This window comes from Biomphalaria glabrata, chromosome 6 (genome assembly GCF_947242115.1).
Source record: "Biomphalaria glabrata chromosome 6, xgBioGlab47.1, whole genome shotgun sequence".
Classification (NCBI taxonomy): domain Eukaryota; kingdom Metazoa; phylum Mollusca; class Gastropoda; family Planorbidae; genus Biomphalaria; species Biomphalaria glabrata.
In genome coordinates, this window is record NC_074716.1 from 17,871,874 (window position 1) to 17,895,925 (window position 24,052).

The 24,052-nt window shown below is 33.2% G+C and overlaps 1 protein-coding gene across 2 annotated transcripts; it reads left to right on the forward strand.

The window, feature by feature from the left end:
* The first annotated feature begins 866 nt into the window (after positions 1-866).
* Positions 867-23,756, forward strand: LOC106072957 (vesicle transport protein SFT2B-like). Of its 2 annotated transcripts, XM_056032081.1 has the most exons (9): positions 867-956; positions 7,634-7,847; positions 10,396-10,428; positions 16,963-17,049; positions 18,158-18,243; positions 18,653-18,734; positions 19,022-19,057; positions 19,250-19,338; positions 21,462-23,756. In XM_056032081.1, exons 2-9 carry the CDS (start codon positions 7,770-7,772, stop codon positions 21,499-21,501), a joined length of 531 nt encoding a protein of 176 aa, XP_055888056.1. In that variant the 5' UTR covers positions 867-956; positions 7,634-7,769; the 3' UTR covers positions 21,502-23,756. The 2 variants fall into 2 exon arrangements, with proteins under 2 accessions (XP_055888056.1, XP_055888057.1); XM_056032082.1 differs by lacking the exon at positions 10,396-10,428.
* Positions 23,757-24,052: the final 296 nt, after the last annotated feature.

Consider the following 24,052-nt stretch of genomic DNA (forward strand, 5'->3'; position numbering starts at 1 on the left):
CAAATGTGAATATTCGTTTGTTATGAATCTCACTGCTCTATTTTGTGTCTGTTCCAGTTTTTTAATGTTTTCTTGAGTTGAGGGGTCCCAAACAGAGGATGCATATTCTATTATTGGCCTAACTAAGGTTAAATAACATTTTAGTTTTATGTTCTTATTTGATTTATAGAAATTTCTTTTAATAAATCCTAATGCTTTGTTTGATTTTTTTTTTTTGTAGTTTCATCAATATGTGGATTCCATGACAGTTTTTCATTTATTATAACACCTAGGTATTTTGCGTTTTTAGTCTGTGTTACCGGTTTGCCATGAATAAGATAAGTGGAATTAATTTGTTTTAGTTTTTTTTGTTACTCTTAACAACTGACATTTTTCTGGGTGGAAAGACATGCTCCAATTTGATTCCCATTTCTGTAATTCATCTAATTCTCTTTGTAAAATATCTGTGTCTTGTGTGGTTTTTATTGTTCTATATATTATGCAATCGTCTGCAAATAATCTGACTTTTGTTCCTGAAGTAATGCAATTTGTTAAATCATTTATGTAAACTAAAAATAGTAATGAACCATAGACTGTTCCTTGAGGTACACCTAAGTTTACTGTTATCGGTGTTGATTTAGAGCCATTTATTATTACAGTTTGTTCTCTCCCTATCAGAAAATCTTTAATCCACTGATGCAGTGGACCATTAATACCGAAATATTTTAATTTTTTAAGCAAACTATGGTGGTGAACTTTGTCAAAAGCCTTAGAAAAATCTAATAAGATAGCATCTATTTGTTCACTATTATCTAAACCTTTTGAAAAATCATCAATTAGTCCTATAGTTGTGTTTCACATGATCTATATTTCCTAAAGCCATATTATGTTGGTATGGTGTGAGGACATTATGTTTGTCTAAGTGGTTTATGATGTTGCTACATATTATGTGTTCTAGGATTTTACATGTGATGCTGGTAAGTGATACTGGTCTGTAGTTTCCTGGGTCAGATTTTTCTCCTTTTTTAAATAGGGGGGTGACATTAGCTTCTTTCCAGTCCTTTGGTAAGAGAAACCTGAAAGAGTATTTTGAACACTGGGGCTAGCTCATTGCTTAGTTCTTTGAGTAATCTAGCTGGAATACCATCAGGTCCAGAAGCTTTATTTGGTTTGGTGTTGGCTAATAGTTTTTGAATTCCATTTTCTTGTACTACTATATCTTCTATGTTGTATACTTGGTTCAAATTCAGTAATATGTCTTTGTCTCCTGGGGCTGAGAATGCTGATGCAAAGTATTTGTTTAGGATGTTTGCTTTTAGTTTCATAATCATTATGTATTATTATGTTATGTTCATCTTTTAATGGCGCTATGCCTGTTGTTTCCATTTTCTTAGACTTAATGTATGACCATAGGTTTTTGTTGTTATCTTTAGATATTACATTGTTTATGTTTTCACTCTGCAGCTGTCTGCTTACATTTTGGGTTAAGTGTTTAATTTTTATATACTTTTGTAAACTCTTTCTGCATTAGTTTCTTTAAATTTTCTATATAGGTTTTCCTTCTGTTTACAAAGCTTCTTTAGTCTATTATTAAACCAGCATTTATTTATTTTGTTTGATGTGCATTTAGTTGGTAATCACAGCAGAACTAATTAAATATGGAGGGAAAGACTTACATTCCCAAATACACAGACTAATATCTAGAATTTGGGAAGAAGAAGTAATACCAACAGAATGGGAAACGGCTCTTATAACCCCAATACACAAAAAAGGATCCAAGTTAAAGTGCTGTAATTACAGAGGAATCTCTCTACTAAATGTGACTTATAAGATACTGTCTAGGCTTATAACTAAGAGACTTGGAAAATATTCAGAAGAAATCTTAGGTGACTACCAATGTGGTTTCAGACCCAACAAATCCACAACCGACCACATCTTCACACTAAGATGTATACTAGAAAAATGCCATGAATACAACATACCAATCCACCAACTCTTTATAGACTATAAAATGGCTTATGACAGTATCAGAAGGAAATACCTATATGACACACTACAGGATTTTGGAATACCCAATAAGCTGACAAGACTTATACATATGACATTAAACAACTCAAAAAGCAAAGTCATAATACAAGGAGAACACTCACGGGAATTTAGGATTAAACGAGGATTAAGACAAGGAGACGCACTTTCCTGCATGCTTTTCAATTTAACACTGGAGAGAGTTATAAGAAATATACACATAAACACAAGGGGAACTATTACTAACTACTTCAGGAGAGAAAACACGGGTCCACAACCAACAGGGACGATATACAGCCAACCTCTACAATACCTTGCTTATGCCGATGACATTGCCTTATTGGGTAAAGAAACCTCTGACATCGCTAGAGCCTTCATACAACTAGAAGAAGCATCTCGACAAGCAGGACTTGAGGTCAATGACAGTAAAACCAAGTACATCACAATGACAAGAGACAATCAAACAGAGGGACAAAATATCAAAATCAAAGACCACGAATTTGAAAACGTCCAAACTTTCAAATATCTAGGAAGTACTATTAATTTCAAAAATGACCTACTAACAGAAATAAAGGAAAGAATAGCAGCAGGCAACAGGGCATTTTATAGCACCCACCATCTACTTAAGAGCAAAATGATTTCAAGAAAAACCAAGGAAATAATATACAAAACTATAATAAGACCAGCAGCAATGTATGGAAGTGAGACCTGGACACTGACAAAGACATCTGAAAATTTACTTAACACTTGGGAAAGAAAAATCCTTAGGAAAATCTATGGTGCCATACAGGATGAAACAGGGAGGAGGACACGCACTAACCATGAGTTATATCAATTATATGAAGACCCACCAATAGTGAACGAAATAAAAAAGAACAGACTACGTTGGGCAGGTCACCTTGAAAGAATGTCAGACAACAGAGGGGCGAAAATCGTATACAGGCAAAAACCAAAAGGCAGGCGACCCAAAGGCAGACCCCGAATGCGATGGATAGATGACGTGGAAGCAGATCTGAAGCAGCTTGGGGTTAGGGCGTGGAGACGAAAGGCCCAGGAGAGATCTGAATGGAAGGATGTGTTAAAGCAGACCAGAGCCCTCCATGGGCTGTAGCGCCACTGGGATGGATGGATGGATGATTTTCTATAATGCTTTTAAGATGGTTTTTAATGAAATTCCAGGGGTCATCGACTGGTTGGTTAATGTCTTTTTCTAATAAGTATGTTTTTTGAAAGTTTAATGCAGCTTGGTGTAGTTGTGTTAGGTTACATTTATTCCAGAGTAAGATTTTTCTTTTGGGTTTTGTCTCTCTCTCTCTCTCCTTTTCTTTTTCTCTCTGTTCTGTTTTCACAGAGAAATAAAAGAAGACTTCGTGTTGATATAAGTAGACATTGAAGACTATCATTTTATTACTTCACATCCTTCACTTCCCTAGATCTATTACAAAAGCCTTTGTATTTGGTTCCGGAGACCAGGATTAATACGTACGCAGGTTCCTTTTACCTACTATGTGCTCACTGAACGGTTTTTGACAGATTCGCAACCTGCGACACCAGCTATTCACCCCAAAACCAGTGACTTGACAGAGTTTGAGTCATTGGTTAGTGTGCATGACTAGATGCATGACGCTTAGGACGTAATCATCTTCTTTTTTTTTTTTTTTTTGAAGTAACGTCTGTATTATATAAGATAAGATAAGATAAAACAGCAAGCTCTATATCAAACCTTTGTATTTCATTTTTCGGTATTCCTCGAAAGGCCGCAGTCTATATAGAAAACATAATTAGAAATATCTCACAAATCTCGTATTTTTTAAGCTAAATCTACTTATTTTTAATATGCCTTAAAAAAAATGTTTTACATGTTTCGGATGTTCCTTCAGAGTTGAAGATAATTACTTTCTAGTCCAAACCTCCCGCAGGACGACGGGGGATGGGAGCGGGCAGGGTTTGAACCCGAGACCATCGATAAATCCGAACGACAGTCAAGCGCACAAACCGCACGACCAGGCAGCCTTACATCATTTTATAAATGCCCAACCTGTGACCGCAGCTGTGTATCAAGGATTGACCTCTTTAGTCACACAAGAAGTAGCAAAAGGAAAGGATCTTCTCTCGAGACGTAAAATGCCACAGACAGGCAGACGTCATTTTCACTTCTTTTTAGACGCGGTCTAAATAAAAATAAAAAAAAAGTTATCATTTAGCGTCCTAATAAGATATATAGATATAAAGCTTTTTTTTTTTTTTTTTTTTCGAGAGAGAGAGAGCAAGTAGGCCTAATATGGAAAAAAAAACTACATCCTAATAGCATTTTTTTTTTAAATCTAGATCTATTAATTGTCATTTCGATCCATTCAAAAGGAGTGAGATAAACTTGATTTTTTTTTATTTAGAGAACAAAATACCAAAATAAATGTAGAAATGGAAAAAGAATGTGACATTCAAGTAGGGCCTTCGGAAAGTGCATTTTTTTCTCTAGGACTGAAACTGATGATATTTAGAATTCATAAATTTATGCGGTGTCTAATACCGTACATAGAAAAAAAAAAAAAAAAGTAAAACTAACCAAAAAAATAATTTAGGAGGGGGTGGAGGTCACGGTCGAAATAGCCTATAACAGGGGTGGGCAAATTACGGCCCGCGGGCCACATGCGACCCGCCGAAACCTACAGAAGTCAGGTGTGCCCACAGTATATACTTATAAAAATACAAATATATTAAAAATAATATAAATTATTGAAACTGTCATTATAAAAAGTTTCAAGCAAACGAAGACTATGCTTATTGGCTATAGATCAATACACTCAATTCAAGACACAATCTCTGATCAGTATTTATTCAATGCTATGAAGAACTATATTGAATGTTGGGTATGCTTGGAACAAGATGGCAAGGGTAACAACTGGTGGAGCTCGATCTTTGACTGAGTAAAATGGTGTTTTTTTTTTAATACCTCAACCATAAACTTTAAACAGGAAAGTTTGCACAAAGCTGCATAAAATTTCACTTTCATGATGGCCAAATACTAATGGTAATAATACTTATTAGGGCTAGGGCGTATTAACCACAGGTAGTTCCGATTATGAACAAAATAATCAAATATTTCCTTTATCAGAGCATGGGCAAGGTAAATGAGAACACTATAACATCTGAAGGAAGACATTGTCTTGTTACTTGAAGGACATTGACTGTGACTTTGTTACCAATATTTCTAATGAAGAGTGGAAGACAGATTTCATAATTACAATGAATGTTTTTGCATATGAAATGCAAATGGATGTTAAATCTTTTCAAACAAGGCCTTCCAATTTCTACAAGCAAGCAAAAGAAAACAGGCTTTGTCATTTTCCTTTGCTGAAAGGTGAAATTATTTCTACTGAAATGATTAAAAGTACAACACTTAATTAGATTCTTTAATTTTGCAATTTATATAAGCAAATTTTAAGACGTCAAGAACCGGTCTTCAATACCATTAGCTCACCATTAGCGCAGAAGCTGATTCAGCTCCAGAGGACATAACTCCGAGCAAAGAAAATTTCCAGTCAGTACTTCCACCGGAGTCTTATGGGTGCCAGAATCTGTATGTCAACATTTTACAAAATGTGCTGCTGTTCACACCATTAGGGTACACATACATCTGTTGTTCTTCTTCTTCTTTGTTCTCATTTCACATGTTGGACGGTTCAGATCAGTAATTCTATATCTAAGATGAACCGCGCAATGTTTTCCAGATACAGGTAGTTCTCCAAATAGTTTTGGTTCTATAGGAGGGCTTTGGGGCAAGAGTCCTGTTCGGGTCTCTGATTTAGTATGCACCATTGAAGGACACGGTCAGCATTCTCTGATGATGCTCCACAAGGGCAGGTTTCGCTCGTCCCGACATTTAACTTTCGGAACATAAATTGCATTATATTTTGGGTGGGGGAAAACTAAACAAGTATAATTACTGGTCGATTTCGACTGACTGTAATTTGACAGCAGTCACAAGGGTAACAACTAGTAAGCTAGTTCCACAGTTTCGGAACATTATGCACGAGTGTAAAAGTAAAATACTGCACATTAAGTACAACTGTATATTAGTGGGGTTATTGTAATATAAAAAGACAACAGCAATTTTTAAATATTTTTATTAATTGATTTAAAAAATTGCTAACTCTTCTTGTAATTCCTTATCGTGGAGTGTGGAAAAAAGAAACATGAATATAATACAGTGTAACTATGAATTAAAAGTTAGCTAGATTATCTTTCTAAGTTGTATTTACATATGCGGCCCGCCATTCCCAAAATTTAAAGAAATGCGGCCCTCGATCCAAAAAGGTTGCCCACCCCTGGCCTATAATATAGATTAAGTTGAGAAGCTGAAGTAAAGTCATATGTTGGGGGTGCATAATGGAACGGGTGTTTCCTAATCAAGTTTAAGTCTATGTCGAAAAAATTACTATGCGCAGGTTAAAATAAAACGAAATGGGGGTTCCAGAGAGTGAAAAGAGTCAGACAGACAGAAAGGGAAATAGAGAACTGGCCTCAAAATTTCATTGCAGCAGATATATTAGTTCACGTGCTAAAAAGAAGTATGTAGGTTGATCATTTAAAAGAAGGGGGTGTTCCGGCCAAATATTATCAATCTAAAGCCAGTGAACAAATCAACGAGCGCGGCCGGGGTGTACTGCTAGTTATTTAGAGCTATATTTAAAACATTTTTTTTATTATTATTATTTCACCCCTCCACTGGAATGTTTGCCGATTCTGTGGGGTGGCGCGATTTCATCTACCCCCACCCGCCCGACCCGACATACATATATTAGACATAAACGGATAGCAGCACCAGGGACCAAGTTTTTAAGAGAGAAAGTAGTGTTATGTCTAATATATGTATGTATCACATTTGTTTCAGCACCTAGCTTCAACTCCGTATTTACGTTCACAGCTTAATTGCTCACACCCACTGAAGCTTCTATATGTAATGTGTTTATGTTGTCCACTTGTCATTATGAGAGATACACAATTAGATAGACGAGCCATTGTTTGTCTAATACATGCCTAACGGCTGTCTGTATCGGCTCTATTGAAGTTGTTAGTGAATGGATGCTGCGAGGTGGGGGAAAGTGCTAGCTAGGGCTTGTGACCTTTGACCTGTTACTGGGGTGGTAATTTGCATACGGGCGAAATGACTCTGGATCAGAAAAATGTTTTTTTGGACATTCAGATGGTCGCTTGGTGCGTTATCGCTAGGCGGTGGTGTCGAATCCAGAGTCACAGGTTCGAGCCTCGGTCGGCGCATTCTTATTTTCGTAGCATTTTAATTCACTACTTTCTCTCTTAAAAAACTTGGTCCCTGGTGCTGCTATCCGTTTATGTCTAATATAGGTATGTATCACATTTGTTTCAACACCTAGCTTCAACTCCATATCTATGTTAAATAGCCTTTTAAATGCTTTAAATAAAAATAATTTCATCAATGAGTTTCTAGTCCGTACATTTTAGATGTAGATCACAGAAAATCTATAAAAAGAACATACAAATTGTGAGTATTTGTGCCTTTGTATGTAAAAACAACAACAACAAAAAAAATGAACTCAATGCCTACTAATATTTGTCTTTCTTTTTTTCCTTCTGCAAATATATAAAGTTGGCAGCTGCCAGTAGTGAAGGTGGTACTTCCGGTTGTATACTAATTTGGCTGTTTATATTTCTGTGACTGATTGAGATCTTGTCTTCATGTGGTCTTGAGTCATCTTTATTCTCATTCATTAAAATTTTTATACATGTACAAAAGCATGGATAAATTGAAAAAAACTTTGAGTTTACGTGATAGCGAAGAGGACCAAGGAATAGTAACTCAGGTAATCTTGTCTTTTACTTTTTGACTTTTTAGACTTTTATAGTTTTAAATACTGATTTTACAATTTTTTTATTTTAGACACTACATCATGTACATCTAGATCTAGATCACCAGAGTCTCACTAGACTAAATTAGTGAAATTAGTCTCAATAGACTTGACTAGACTATGACTATGACTAGACTTACAATACATCACTGAAATCACTGACTTAGACTTAGATTTTAGATCTACCAGTCTATCAAATCTAAGGCTAGATTTACTAGATTTAGTAATCTTAGTTAAAATGACTTAGACTTAGTGACTTAGACTTAAATTTAAAGCATTAGTCTCATTAGACTTTAGTCATTAGTGATTAGATAGATGTAGATTTAGATCTATTCTAGTAGTACCTAGCCCTAACCCTACTAAGCCTAAGCCTCATACTTGTCACTTGACTTTTCAACATGAAGTATGATGAAGAATTTTTTAAATTTATACTAGTAATCTAGATGATGAGATCTACTTTTTAAAGTTATTACACTTTCCTTTGCTTCTAGTTCTACTAATTAATTTTTAGATCTACTTTTCAATTCAGATTTCTTAAATTTAGAGCTAAAATGCCTACAAGTAATAAGAGACTCAGACTAGAATCAATATAATTAATATAGATCTAGATCAATAATATAAAAAAAGACATAATGATGATAAGTATACTATATTTATATTATTGTAATCCCATTGGTGATGCGATAGGGTTAACTGTGTACGATCAGCTGACACAGCCAGTAATAACATTTAGTGTGCTATCCCTTTGTCGTTGGACTTGGGAAAGTACTGGTATGAACTTTGCATGTAAATATGACCTGTGTTATGGTCATGTGATGAGAAGCCTTGGTGGACGAGAGACAGAGTACAGTTGAGTACAGGACTGTTAGTTGGCCATGAAGTTGGTCCTGGTGGAGTCCATGATTGAAACATACAAGTCCAGGATTAGATATTGAGACAGTAGAGTTTAGTACAGCAGTATGGTGACATTTGTAGTTAGTTTTATTGTGTTGCCAATAGTGTCCTAGTATTGGCTATTTTATTTACTCATTAAAGTACCATATTATTTGGAACCCTTGTTGTCAAGTTCTTGTGTTAGATGTGTTGTGTTGAGCAGTGTGTACAGAAGGCCTGGTGGAGGAGATCGTAACAATATTAAAGTATATATATATATATATATATAGTCTAGATTCTAGTATTCTATTATAGTCCATATTATAATATATATATATAGATAGATAGATAGATAGATCTATAGACTAGACTCTATTCAATCTAGATTGAAGATTCTAGATCTAGACTCACTAGACTGTCTCACTTGACTTGTCGATCGTCAGTATCACACTATGTCAGAGTTAAGTCTAAAGTCTATGTCACTAGATCTAGATTTTAGATAACTAGTGTATATATATATATATATGGCTCCTTCTGTCTTGAAAGACAATGGATGCGCTAGTTTTTGTTTCGTTTTGGGACAGGGCAGAGTTTGCCACAGTTTGTGCATGCATCTTTTATAGGGCTAGCTGATAGGGCAGCTTTCTTTCTCTTGACTAAGACAGCTTCGTTTCTTTTGGTCTCATCAAGGATCATACCAGCACACAAAGTCTGTCTCCATGCTGTCCAGTCTTGGGCTATCTCCTCCCACATATTTTTGTTGATGCCTGTGGTTCTCATGTCTAGCTGGCAGATATCTCTGTACGTTAGTCTTGGGCGGCCCTTGGTTCAGACTCCCCCCTGCAAGCTCAGCGTATAGGATGTTGTTAGAGATTTTTCGGGTTAGTCTTCTCAGTTTCCCTTTTAATGTTGAATGTGCAGTAGTGCAACCAGACCTAATTAATTGACCTTCAACCTAAAACAATTATTTATAAATGCTCATTAATTATAGCTCCCTTGTCAAAATCCAGTTTTCCAAATTGATTCTGTCATTCTCAGAAGATTTATGTAATGTTTGCATCTTCATATCTTTGTGAGCAGCCTTAAAATTGAATAATATCTTAGAATAGCTGTGTCAGAAATAGATAGGTGGTAAAAGACCACAGCTCACTCTTATAAACAACTACATTCCAACTTAGTGCAGTTTTAAAGCTGTTATTTTCTTTTTCTCTTTTTTTTTTCATACAAGCCTATTTTCTTTAAAAGGCAGAATTTCCCATGTCTTGTGAGAAGATAAGATCTTATGGTATATTATTAAACTAAATTAACTTCTTATGTACTCAAGACTTTACACTACTTCTGTAAAAAAAAAAAAAAAAAAAAAAAAAAAAAAGCATAAATTAGAACTTAGTGAGTTGGCTATATCCTGTGTTCTCAAATTGTTTGATACTATTAAAAAAAAAAAATAATTTTTACTCCCCATTTGCCAAAGTCTAGCCTTTCCTTTAAAGAGATTTTTAAAAATAAGGAAATGCAATGACCACTTACTTTTGATCACTTCTCATGGTATAGTATAAGGTAAACATATATGTTTATTCATACATTTGTTTTTTGAAAAAACAAAATTATGTTCAATCCAATTTCCCTACAGAAATCAAGTTTTTTTAATTTCGATTACGAGAATGTAAGTTAATAGTTGATTTATTTTGATGCAAATGTATTTTTGGCTACTTTATATTTCTATTATTACAATCATTACAGTTTACATTTTTGACAAATTGGTTGACCTTCTATTTTATCAAAGTTCAAAATTTATTACAACTTGGGATAATATTCTTTTGTCATTCAAATTAATTTGACCATATTACTTTGGTAATTAAAAATATATGCTCTTTGATTTGATCAGCATTCTTATCTGTGCCAACATGAAATTAAAATAACATTTTGTATCAGTTACAGTCTTTCCTTCCATCTCCATTAAATTGTTTACATTTTGTATTAATTATGTGTAATTTAAGGCTAAACAAAGTATGCAGAATTTTGGGTTTATATTTTTAATTGTTACTGTTTGGTTTTCATTTAATTTTTTTTTTTGCATTGGTTATATATAATCATATATATATATTTGGCATTCATATTATAAACTCAATATACTCTAAACATTTATACTTACTAGTATAATTTTTTATTTTTTTTAAAGGGATTGGTGACTCAAATTATTGTATAGTTTTTATAACTTCTGAATGAAAGTATCATTGAAAAAAAAAATCAGCATTTTTAAATGAGTCTAAATAATTGAAGAAATTATGAGATAGCCTTTTTGAATGTGATGGCTAAGCAGTATTTTTTTTTTTTTTTTTTTTTTTAATACATATGAGTGAATATGATTATTCACAATTGAGTTGGTTCATCTCTTGACACATATTTGTAGGGAAACACTAATACTTTTATGTTAATGTCAACTGGAGAACGAAGAGGTATGTACATTATTCTGAGACCCTATGTCTTGTCAATCATTTGTAAGCTAAATCTATTCCATCCATGTCTAACGACATGTTCTAGCTGGAGGAAGAGGAAGCGCATAAATGCTGGATACAACATAAATGAAAGTTTCATAAGAATAGAGAGAAATGTAACAGACTGCAGTGTTGGTCACATAGATAACAAACATGAAAGAAAAATGTTTCTGTCTATTTCTATTAAGAACAAAAATTAACTATGGAAAAAAGCATGCACAAGTACTGGTGCCTATATTGTTGAGTATTTTTGATAATACTACCTCAAAGCATACAAGACAAAAACAACAAATGCTTAACTGAGGACAAAGATGTGTTGAAAAGATTGACGAATACTGTTCAGAGTTGTATAACTTTGAAATCTCAGGAAATACAGAGATACTTAATGTCCCGGCAGTCTCCAACATTGACGACTATCAGATTCTTTTCTCGGAAGTAGCAGTAAAAGCCTGTAAAAGGGAAAATCGGCCGGAGTTGACAACATTCCTGGTGAACTTCTTCAGGCGGCAGGAGAAACTATGATAAACGCACTCTATATGATTTGCAACAAGATCTGGCAATCAGGAGAATGGCCCAAACCCTGGACCCAATCGCTCATAATAACCCTTCCAAAGAAAGGCAACTTACAACTCTGTCAAAACTATCGCACCATCTTCCTCATAAGTCATCCCAGCAAAGTACTGTTAAAAATTATATTAAGCCGGCTAAAACCGATAGCAGACAACATCAGACAGGGAAACTAAATAGTTGAAAAAGAAATTGTGCTTGGAAAAAAAAACGCTAATGGGTTTAGTACCCCCCCCCCCTCCAAAAAAAATCCAAAAGCCATTATCTAGTAAGCAAATGCCAACTAAACACACAAATAGGCCTGTATGTTACAGGCTCTGTTTATGAGGAGGATTTAAGCACAGTTAATAAAACATTAGGCCTACATACACATAGGAACTAAAAATGTAGCCTACATTTCCACCGCAGAGAAGGCAACTCTAAGAATGTTTCTTATTTTTTAAAAAATGGAATAGCAAACATTTGTAATGTTCTTTAATAAATCTTTGAAAAGAAAAATGTTTGTTTGAGGTTTTGGGATGACAGTCAAGTTGTTACTAGATTAAAAGATAACTTACATATATATATATATATATACACACACACATAATAAGGCTTCTTTTCGAGTCCTAAGATTAATGAGTAATAATAATAATCAACTTTGACAATTGTTATGTAATATTTTTGTGCGAATTTTATGTCCTGGAATTTTAAAATTTCTCCTGGAAAAGTCCTGGAAAACTCCTTGAATTTCATATTGACTTTGGTGCAGAAACCCTGATCATATATCAGAAGATCAAGCGGGTTTTAGACAAGGTCGCAGCACAACAGAACAAATCCTAAACCTCAGAATACTCTGTAAGAAATATCTCCAACACCAAGAGAATCTTGTCTTTATTGATTTCAAGAAAGCTTTCGATCGAGTATGGCACGGGGCACTCTGGGCGACAATGGAAAATTACAACATTAATAAAAACATAATCAAAGTTATCCAGAACCTCTACAAGGATGACACCAGTGCGGTGTACTTCAACAATAATATTGGGGATGGTTCAAAACCACAGTTGGAGTAAGACAAGGCTGCCTACTTTCACCAACACTCTTCAAAGGATAAAGGAAGATGCCTTCGCAGGCTATGAAGGTACTGTTAGCATTGGAGGAAGAAGAATTACTCATTTGCGCTTCGCAGATGACATTGACGGCCTAGCAGGGACAGAAGAAGAACTAGCTGACCTGGTGATGCGCATTGACAAGACTTCCGCAGCAAATGGCATGCAAATAAATGCCGAAAAAAAACCAAATTATGACCAATAGCCATCAGGGCTTTAAAAGAGGCATCAGTATTGGAGGTGAAAAGCTAACTAGTGTTAACAGCTTCAAATACCTCGGAGCTATTGTCTCAGATGAGGGAACAAAACCCGAACTATTGGCCAGAATAGCACAGTCCACAGCAGCCCTTTCAAAACTTAAAATAATATGGAAAGACAAGGGCTTAGCCCTCGGCACCAAAATCAGACTGATGCGCTCCCTGGTCATGGCCACATTTTTATATGCCTGCGAGTCGTGGACGTTGAATGCAGAGCTAGATAGGAGGATCCTAGCAATGGAATTGAGATGCTACAGAAGGATCCTAGGCATCACATTCAAAGACCGCATCACAAACCAAAAATCAGAGACAGTGTTACTGCAGCGATAGGAGCCCATGACGACCCGCTAACGTAAAAAGACGAAAGCTTAAAACCTTTGGCCACATTACAAGATCTACGGGGCTCGCAAAGACCTTCCTTCAGGGAACAGTGCCAGGGAAAAGAAGAAGAGGCAGACAGAAAAAGCGATGGGTGGACAACATTAAAGAGTGGACGGGCCTGCCATTGAGAGAGATTCTAAATAAGGCAAAAAAAAAGGGAGGAATCCAGAAAGACGGTCGACAAGTCTTGCCTGGTGCCCCAACGGTCCAACAGACAAAGGGATAGGTAAAGGGTAAAAAGGTAATCTGAGATTAAAGTAATATGTATATTTTTATATTTTGGTAATCTTAATCATTTTTCTTATTGTAATCACGTTACAGTTTTACAGCCATTACATTTTTAAAATATTATTCTACAGATTTTTATAAAATGTGATGTAGTAGGTATATTTGAAAATGTGTTATTGTTTTTGTTCAAGTATTTATATTATACTGTGTTATTTGTAGTATTTGTCAAAGTATTGTTTGTGCTAATGTATTTCAGTTTCATAAGACTATCCCCCTAATCACTTTCCTATTAAGTTGAGATCCATTGTTCAATTAACAGTATATGTTACTGAAATGATGGTTCAAACCCAGGACATTCGTCACAGTAGTCAAGATTTCAACCATCAGTGGTTTATCTCACATTTTTCTCATGTTTTTTTACAACGTATATATCAACTCACTCTGTCTGTCTGGTAAAAAGTTTGTACACCTTATTTCTCTCGGCACAAGTTGAAATTTTGCACAATTGTTTCTTGTACAAGAGTTAATAAAAAAAAAAAAATTAAACAAATAGTTAATTAACTATTGGTGATTAAACTTGGGAAATAAATTGTACTTGATAGATGAGGTGGTATAAGTTGAATTAGTGCCCTTCATACTTTGCATAGAGTATTAGGTCATTTCTTAAAAGTTTGAAACTAAAAATAGATAACTATAAAACCTTCTATTTTCATAAACACTTTGCTGGCACGGTGATTAGTGAGTGTGTTAGCTTGAGTCCTCGAGTTTTCAAGTCATACTATTTTTATTTTAAAAAAAACATTAAAACGCTATCGTGGTAACATTCACCTATAAATGAACATAACATAATACATAATGATAATGTAAAATGTTTGTAAAATGTTTTACATGTTTCGGATGTTCCTTCAGAGTTGAAGATAGTTTACTTCCTAGTCCAAACCTCCCGCAGGACGACGGGGGATGGGAGCGGGCAGGATTTGAACCCTCGACCATCGATAAATCCGAACGACAGTCCAGCGCGCAAACCTCACGACCAGGCAGCCATCCTGAAATGAAACTAAAGTAAACATCCTAAACAAATACATTGCATCAGCATTCTCAGCCCCAGGAGACAAAGACATATTACTGAATTTGAACCAAGTATACAACATAGAAGATATAGTAGTACAAGAAAATTTAATTCAAAAACTATTAGCCAACACCAAACCAAATAAAGCGACTGGACCTGATGGTATTCCAGCTAGATTACTCAAAGAACTAAGCAATGAGCTAGCCCCAGTGTTCAAAATACTCTTTCAGGTTTCGCTTACCAAAGGACTGGAAAGAAGCTAATGTCACCCCCCTATTTAAAAAAGGAGAAAAATCTGACCCAGGAAACTACAGACCATTATCACTTACCAGCATCACATGTAAAATCCTAGAACACATAATATGTAGCAACATCATAAACCATTTAGACAAACATAATGTCCTCGCACCATACCAACATGGCTATAGGAAATATAGATCGTGTGAAACACAACTAATAGGACTAATTGATGATTTTTCAAAAGGTTTAGATAATAGTGAACAAATAGATGCTATCTTACTAGATTTTTCTAAGGCTTTTGACAAAGTTCACAGTAAACTCAGGTGTACCTCAAGGAACAGTCTATGGTCCACTACTATTTTTAGTTTGCATAAATGATTTACCAGATTGCATTGCTTCAGGAACAAAAGTCAGATAATTTGCAGACGATTGCATAATATATAGAACAATAAAAACAACACAAGACACAGATATTTTACAAAGAGAATTAGATGAATTACAGAAATGGGAATCAAATTGGAGTATGTCTTTCCACCCAGAAAAATGTCAGTTGTTAAGAGTAACAAAAAAACTAAAACAAATTAATTCCACTAATCTTATTCATGGCAAACCGGTAACACAGACTAAAAACGCAAAATACCTAGGTGTTATAATAAATGAAAAACTGTCATGGAATCCACATATTGATGAAACTATAAAAAAATCAAACAAAGCATTAGGATTTATTTTTAAAAATTTCTATAAATCAAATAAATTTAATAAAATACTCTGAAAGACACAAAGATAAAGGCACATTCCTCATCCCATATGCTAGGACAAATTTGTACAAATATTCCTTCTTCCCTAGTGCTATTAGAGCATGGAATGGGTTGCCTGAGCTAGCCAGGAAAACCAGTGACTTGGCAGAGTTTAAGTCATTGGTTAATATGCATGACTAAATGCATGATGCGTAGGACGTAATCATCTTCTTTTTTGATGTAACGTCTGTATTATATAAGATAAGAAGATAAATAAGAACATAAAACTAAAATGTTATTTAACCTTGGTTAGGCCAATAATAGAATATGCATCCTCCGTTTGGGACCCCTCAACTCAAGAAAACATTAGAAACTGGAACAGACACAAAATAGAGCAGTGAGATTCATAACAAACGAATATTCACATTTGACTAGAGTAACACCTTTAGTAAAATCACTAAATTTAGAAAGCCTTCAGGACAGAAGACTCAAAAGTAAAGTAGCAATTATACATAAAACACTGAACCATAGTATTCAAATACAATAACACAATTTAATAAAATACTCTGAAAGACACAAAGATAAAAGCACATTCCTCGTCCCATATGCTAGGACAAATTTGTACAAATACTCCTTCTTCCCTAGTGCTATTAGAGCATGGAACTGGTTGCCTGAGCTAGCCAGGAAAACCAGTGACTTGGAATAGTTTAAGTCATTGGTTAATATGCATGACTAAATGCATGACGCGTAGGACGTAATCATCTTCTTTTTTTGAAGTAACGTCTGTATTATATAAGATAAGAAATTCTTTTCTTTCTCCCACCCTTTCCCAACTGGTCCAGGCAAGTAATAGAATCATAGCGCATTGAGAAAGCTAAAAGCATGAAGTAGCACTAAACAAAATTAATTTGTAAAAATATTTCTAATTGCTCAGATTTATTGTTAGCCTGTCTATATCTATTACAAATTTAATTACATAACTGATCCAAAATAATTGAAACAATTACACTCAATAACCAGTTGACTGGTTAATTGATTAGCTAGATGTATAGATTATCATTGATTTGACATGTCTAATAATATTTATAAAACTTAAATTCAAGGAAACATTATTCTTTCTAACCTTTGCTTACAGATCAGTGATGCTACAACTTTAAGTTGGTCTACAAGAATCAAAGGATTTATCATTTGCTTTGTTCTGGGTGCAGTGCTTTCTGTGTTGGTAAGATTTTTTTTTATTTGCTGCCTGGTCGTGCGGTTTGCACCTTGGACTGTCATTCGGACTTAACTATGTTCCCGGGTTCAAACGCTGCCCGCTCCCCTCCCCTGTCGTCAAGGGGGAGGTTTGGACTAGGAAGTAAATTATCTTCAACTCTGAAGGAACATCCCAAACACGGAAAACATTTTTTTTACAAGTGATCTAAAAATTCTTATCTGATGTTAGAAGGAGTGAATGTCTTTTTTTTTTTTTTTTTTTTTTTTTTTTTGTAAATTATAAATAGTTTCCTTGTACTTTTTAAAAATGTGATTACAATACTGTTGCAAATATCTGTTTTACAATATAGAAATAGAAATAACTTGAAAAAGTAGAAACTTATTGCATTGAACATACCTTTAATTTTTTTATTAAGGGATAGCATATGGAAAAAGTTTTGAAACATTGGAATTTCCTAGAAATTAAGAATGCTCTCAATGTTAAGCTAGCTTTAAAAGTAGACATAAAGTAAGCAACTATGCAAAAATGCTATCAAACCAAATTTTCAAAGTGTTTTATCTTCTTATCTTATATAATATAGATGTTACTTCAAAAAAGAAGATGATTACGTCCTACGCGTCATGCATATTAACCAATGACTTAAATTCTGCCAAGTCACTGGTTTTCCTGGCTAGCTCAGGCAACCCACTCCATGCTCTAATAGCACTAGGGAAGAAGGAGTATTTGTACAAATTTGTCCTAGCATATGGGATGAGGAATGTGCCTTTATCTTTGTGTCTTTCTGAGTATTTTATTTTTAAAATTTTTTATACTTTATTACTAAAACTCTGTCTTTGAAAGTTAAGGCTTCAATGATATAGTTAAAATCAGAAGTTTCAAAAACTAAAGAAAAAGTGTGTAAATTGTTAATTTTTTGTTTTTTAGCATTACATTTTTATTATGTAAAGTGCAGTCGTAAATGTAATATCGTATTGGGTCTTTTTTTTATTTATTGAGTAAAAAAAATATTTGCAGTTGATTTATGTAAGTATTGGTTATATAATTAAAATTATGATTTTACATCATCAATAGCAGTCTGGTTTTATGATCTAAAGTTGTCTTCTTGTCTGCACAGGGAAGCTGTTTGTTCTTTTTACCCAAGAATGGAGTCATTATTTTTGCAGTTTTGTATACATTGGGCAACTTGCTCTCACTATCCAGGTATTTGACTAGTGATGTATATAGAAAGGAAATAATCAACTTAGTAACAATATTTAAAATCATGATTTAGAAATATGCTTTCATGAGTTCAACTGTACAAGTAGATATTCATAATTATTTCTCAAGTAAACATTTTTAAAATGTTGATTTAGAGCTTTCGGCATCTCCCGCCACTCCCAAAAAAAAAAAAAAAAGTTCCAAATTATTAAATTTAAATATAGTTGTGGTAAAAAAAGAGCTAGATTTGTTATTTACAAATGGTCACAGTAGACTGTCATATCATCTTTTTCTTCTTTCCCTAATATTACATTGATTTAGTGCTCCATTTTCCATTTCATTCTCTACCAGTGTTATGTATGTATAATTATCTTATTGCATGAAGTTAAGGATTTCATTTTGATACCTATAGCACATGTTTCCTGATGGGCCCAGTGAATCAAATCAAGAAAATGTTTGCTGGAACAAGAGTAATAGCTACTATTTTAGTTTTTGTAAGTTATGAACCTTTTCAGTAAGCACATATTGTTTCCCTTTTCTTTACACACCTGAAATTTTTAAAATGACTAATTCATGCTATGTTATTTATTTTAATTTTAAAGACAATTTTTTTTTTAATGAACTTAAAGGAAAGATTTTTTTGTTAATGAAAATATCATTGGCTTTACACCTTTTTTAGAAAGATTTCTATTGGAGAAGATGGCAAAGGAGCTAGCTTATAAAATTAAACTCAGAGTCTTAAATATTTATGTTCTAACATTTTCCCCAACTATTTTTTTAGGTCATGATTGCATTAACTTTAGTCTGTGCATTTGCGGTAAGTAATTTATGCATTCAATGTAAAAGTGTTAAATGAAAGAAAATGATGTTATATAGAAGTTTCTTAGTTTATTTAAAATGTTTTTATTTAAGATTTATTTATTTTGTAATGTTTTATTTTTGTAACAGTAATTCAGTAGTATTCAGTTGGTTTTCTGTGTATACTAGTGGTTGTTTATGTCTAATTCAGGTGAAAAATAAACCTTTGACACTGGTATGCTGTGTTCTTCAGTTCTTGGCCTTGTTGTGGTATTCAATATCTTACATTCCTTTTGCCAGGTAATAAGATCAGATCTTTCATGATTAATGAAACATGAGACATTTTTCATTCATCTTATAACAGACCTGCCTACCGTTACGCAAAATGCGTATTTGTAACTCAAAATCACCCAAAAATGACAGTCAGTACGCAAATATGAATTTAACCCGTCGTGTTACACATTTCGTATCCTTCTTTTCCTCTCAAGACTAGCTTATGAGCAGTCACTGATAACACTCTAAGCTGTTCTATGCACTGGCTGATCTGGAAAGGGGGGGGGGGGGGCAATTGTATTTGCAATGTAGTAAGGGCCTATAAATTCATATTTGAATATTTTGCAAGTAAAACATTTTTCAAAAGGTCCTTTTTTAATAGGATGAATAATGAGCTGTAGATGTAAGCAGAATGCGTTTCTGCAGTGAATAATGTAAGAAAACGCTTTTGGCATTGGGGCTTAGCTTAGGGTTAGGGTTTGGAAAAAACAGAAAACGTGGGGTGAAAACATTGTGCCCAGATGTGTACGTTGATTGGTTCTTGATAGCTATTAGATTTAGACAAGAAATGAAGAACACGAGAGTGAGGGAGTGGCGGATTGATACCGTTCAGCTAGCTGATACACCAACATTACTTTTTTCTTCTTTTTTTTTTTTTGTAAGTTCATTAGTAGATAAAAAAGAATACTTGATTCCCGTATTCATTTTAGTATTTTAAAAAATATCAAAGCGCTATCAATTCAAACACATTGTAGATCTAGATATCTAGATTACGTATTATTAAAATATTATTATACAGGAATAGTTCTAGTCATTCTAGACTCTAGCCTAGACTACAACCCTATAGATTCTAGCTAGACATTACGTTACGATTCTCTACATTCTAGATCTAATTTAGTATGATCTTGGTCAAGTTTGGAGTAGCCTACGTTTGTAGCAGATCCACAGGATTGGTAACACTCTTGAGTTCAGATCTAGATATCATCTTATAAAGATATAGATTTAGATTTTAGATCTAATCATGACATCTAAGCTATTTTAAATTTTCTAAATCTAGATTTAGATCTAAATAACTAAATAGTAGGCTAAATATATTGTAAAACCATTAGAGATCTCATTTATTTAATTTAGGCTAAGATTAAGATCTTTATACATCTAGATTTGTTATACTTGTCTTTGCTGGTATCTAGAGTCTAGACCAGATCTCTATTACTAGATCTATAGTATTAGAAATGAATATAAATTAAATAAATAAATTAATGTATTAGTTAGGTAGATTTAGATTTTAGATCTAAGTCTCTAGAGCTCTGCAACTACTAGATTAATAGATTGTATAGATCTAGATTCTAAATTTACTAGTGACAGTTGTGATACAGATTTGATGGCCTGTATTAATTAAAAACAAAATTGTTTTCTTTAATATATATCTAGATCTAAACAATCTAAATATAATGTTATTTTGCTTTTAAATTATATATATATATAATATTTGACAAAATAGTTGATCGCGCAAGTGTTACACATGTGGTGCCAAAATACACATTTTGACTATCAGTGTTACACATTTTGACTTTTATTGGTAGGCAGGTCTGTTATAATTAATAATTGTTTGAGAATCATGTCTTGTGTGATTGATCATCATTGCTAATTACAAAATAAACAAGACTTCTTAACAAAGCGCTAATTGTTTGTTTTACTTGTCCATGTCAAACACTATGATTAAGTCTGTACAATAGGAGATCAAAGCACTTTGATACAACAATTGCACAACAGTAGGCTACAATGTTCCATTGTACACCTAGAGAATTGGCAAGATTCCAGAGGATCTCACAAGTAAACAGTATTTATACCATAAAGAAACAAATATTCCAGCTTAGGTGGGTTTGATCTATCAAAGTGATAATCAACATAGAGTTATGCTATAGAAGGCACTCACAAGGCTGATAATACAAATGATTATTATCTGCAGAGGAAAGATCCCTCTTTTTTTTTTTTATTGCATACTATTATACTGTTTAAATATCTGACATGCAACCATTGAGAATGAGAAATGTGAGAAAAATATGCGTCATATTATTTGGCAAATAAGATTTCAAGCTTAATATAACAAATGATTAACTGTTGAACTCTTTTTTTTTGTTTCTTTTCAGAGATGCTATCAAAAAATGCTTTAGTGCTTGCTTGGAGTAAATAAAACAATTTCATGTTCAGATCTACACATTAAATGATATTTATCAAAGGGTGGATGAATCTAATTAGATGTGTGTGCCTATAATGTTTGCATTTATGTTACATGTGTATGACTGGGATGAATGAAATGTTAAGTCATATTCAGTTTTACATCCAAACTCCAGCAGGAGCAACAGCTTATTAAACTGGATCTTTAGTTTAATAAACCAACATTGCTTGGTGTTCTTAGTTTAAAGGAAACAATTATCTAGATGGATTTGTAGATTTGAAAACTCATTTGAAAACTTCATTTCTGAGATTTAATTAGATTCATTATTGTATTGTGCTACTAATTGCAGCATTATCATGTAATATATCAAAAACTTTTCATGTGACAAAACTATGAACACATAAGACTTACTGTTCAGTTAATATTCACATGGACACTTACTACTAGTTACTTATAGTCTGTGGTTCTCGGTACTTCTAATCAGCTTGTTTTTGCTGAGCTGTTGGCTACTGTGCAGATAGCACACTACTGAAGTAGCACCATGTCCTTCCTATTTGCTCTCAAAGACTGTGTAGCAAGACTAGGCTGTTGAAGCAATCAGCAACCTTTTTTAGTGATGCATTTTTTTTTTATAAACCAATAAAAAAGTATTCCTTGATGGAAATGGGAATCCTCTAAAGTAACATTTAGTCTGAACTTAAATTCCCTTCGTGTTAAGTGCTGTAATATTACTTATTGTTTAGAAAATAAGCATATTTTGTGTTTGTTTGGTTTTTTTTTTTTTTGTTTTTTTTATGCACTCAATAAGAAAAAAAGCCTTTTAGTACCAAAAAAAAAAAAAAGCTAAAGCTGTTTAATTTTTATCCTTATGTATGATTATTTTTGCTTGAATTTTTTAAAATTTTATTTAATTTGAAATATTTTGTTCATGCATGATGGTTATTTAGCATATTCATAATATCAGGATGTTTAATATCAGATTTGGTGTGCGAATCTTTATTTATTTAATACAAAATGTAAATATATTGACAATTTTGCTAAAGCATCTAACACTTCTTTAGGATATGTGAGATAAGTTTCAATTTATATCTCATTTAGTTTATATGTATTTCAAATTGAACTTAAGTCAATTTTTTATTTTAAGAATGCTGTATTACCAGTCCAATCAAACAAGCAGAAGTTATAGGGCAATTATTTTCTTCACATTAAAAATGTTTATAATTGTAAACTAAGTTGATATCTTTTAAAACAAAAAATCATTTGAAGACAATTTTGTGATTCAAATGCATGATAAAGAAAAAAAAACATCAATTAAACTATCACACGCTTTTCTATTAAAAATGCATGCTTCTTTTGACAATAAAGCTTTTTTTCTTTTCCTACTTATACATATGGGTATTGTCCTCTTGGGATCAGGTAGGGACAGATTGATGTTTCCCTTGATGTTGAAATATAAGCATTGTTTTGGATTCCAAAGATAGGAGTACAGTATTTCACACGCCCACACAAACCCAGTAAAAATATCAATTGCTTGATGTTTCATCTCCTAATTAAGACTTTTCATACTTTTTCACAGTGGCACCTGCAAAAAGATCAATTTTTTTAAAAAATATTTCTTCACCAAAGCCATTCTAAGTTTCTCTTGAAGTCAAAATGTTAGTTTTCTTCCACATGAAATACCATTACGATAGTTCTGTTTGATATCTTTTTCTTATGAAACCATTTCTTCTATAAATCATTTTGCTGAACACAAGGTGGTTTCATATTTACATGTTCTACTGTCTCCTTTCACGCTTCTCCTTTCACGCTTCTACATGAGCTAGAAAACTAAGGAAGATACAAGCATTTGTTTGTTTTGTTCAAGAAGGATACACAATGTAATAAATGCTGTTGCTTTGTGTTATGGTAAGTTGGAACAAATGAACTCTGCTGTTTGTTTCATGCTTTACTCTCATCGTCCTACAATATACAGTGAAGTTTTTGGGCCTAAATTAAGGAAATTTTGTACAGTATACATATTCTGCTTTGACTAATTTGTAAGAAATATTTTACAAATTATATACTAACTTGTATTTTATAAGAAATATATTAAAAATGCATCTTCTGCAGTGAGTTAATTACAGTGACTCAACTGTGACCTGGTAATAATTAGACATTAGAAGCTCAATTGTTATTTTGAAAATATTTACTTTAAGCCTTGACAAATACTATTTACAAAGATGTTCTCTATAATATTGGAAAAAAATAAAATCTGTATTTTACTAGACCTATCTTTGTGTGCCTTTTTGTTAAGCAGTCCACTTGATCATTGATCCAAGTCAGTCTACATTTCTGCACTTTTGAATATTGTTTGATGTTCATGCAAACTAATCTATTTATTACAAAGTTATTAAACAATATATAGTTCATGAACAACTTGGGTTTCTTGTTGAAATTTTATTTTGAATAGATAAGATAGAAAAAAATTGTCATGTGGTGTTGCCCATTTTATGCATTAAAGAAATAGTTAATTAATTTTTTTAAAACTGAAGAAAATACAATACTGAAACTGCTTTACTGCTC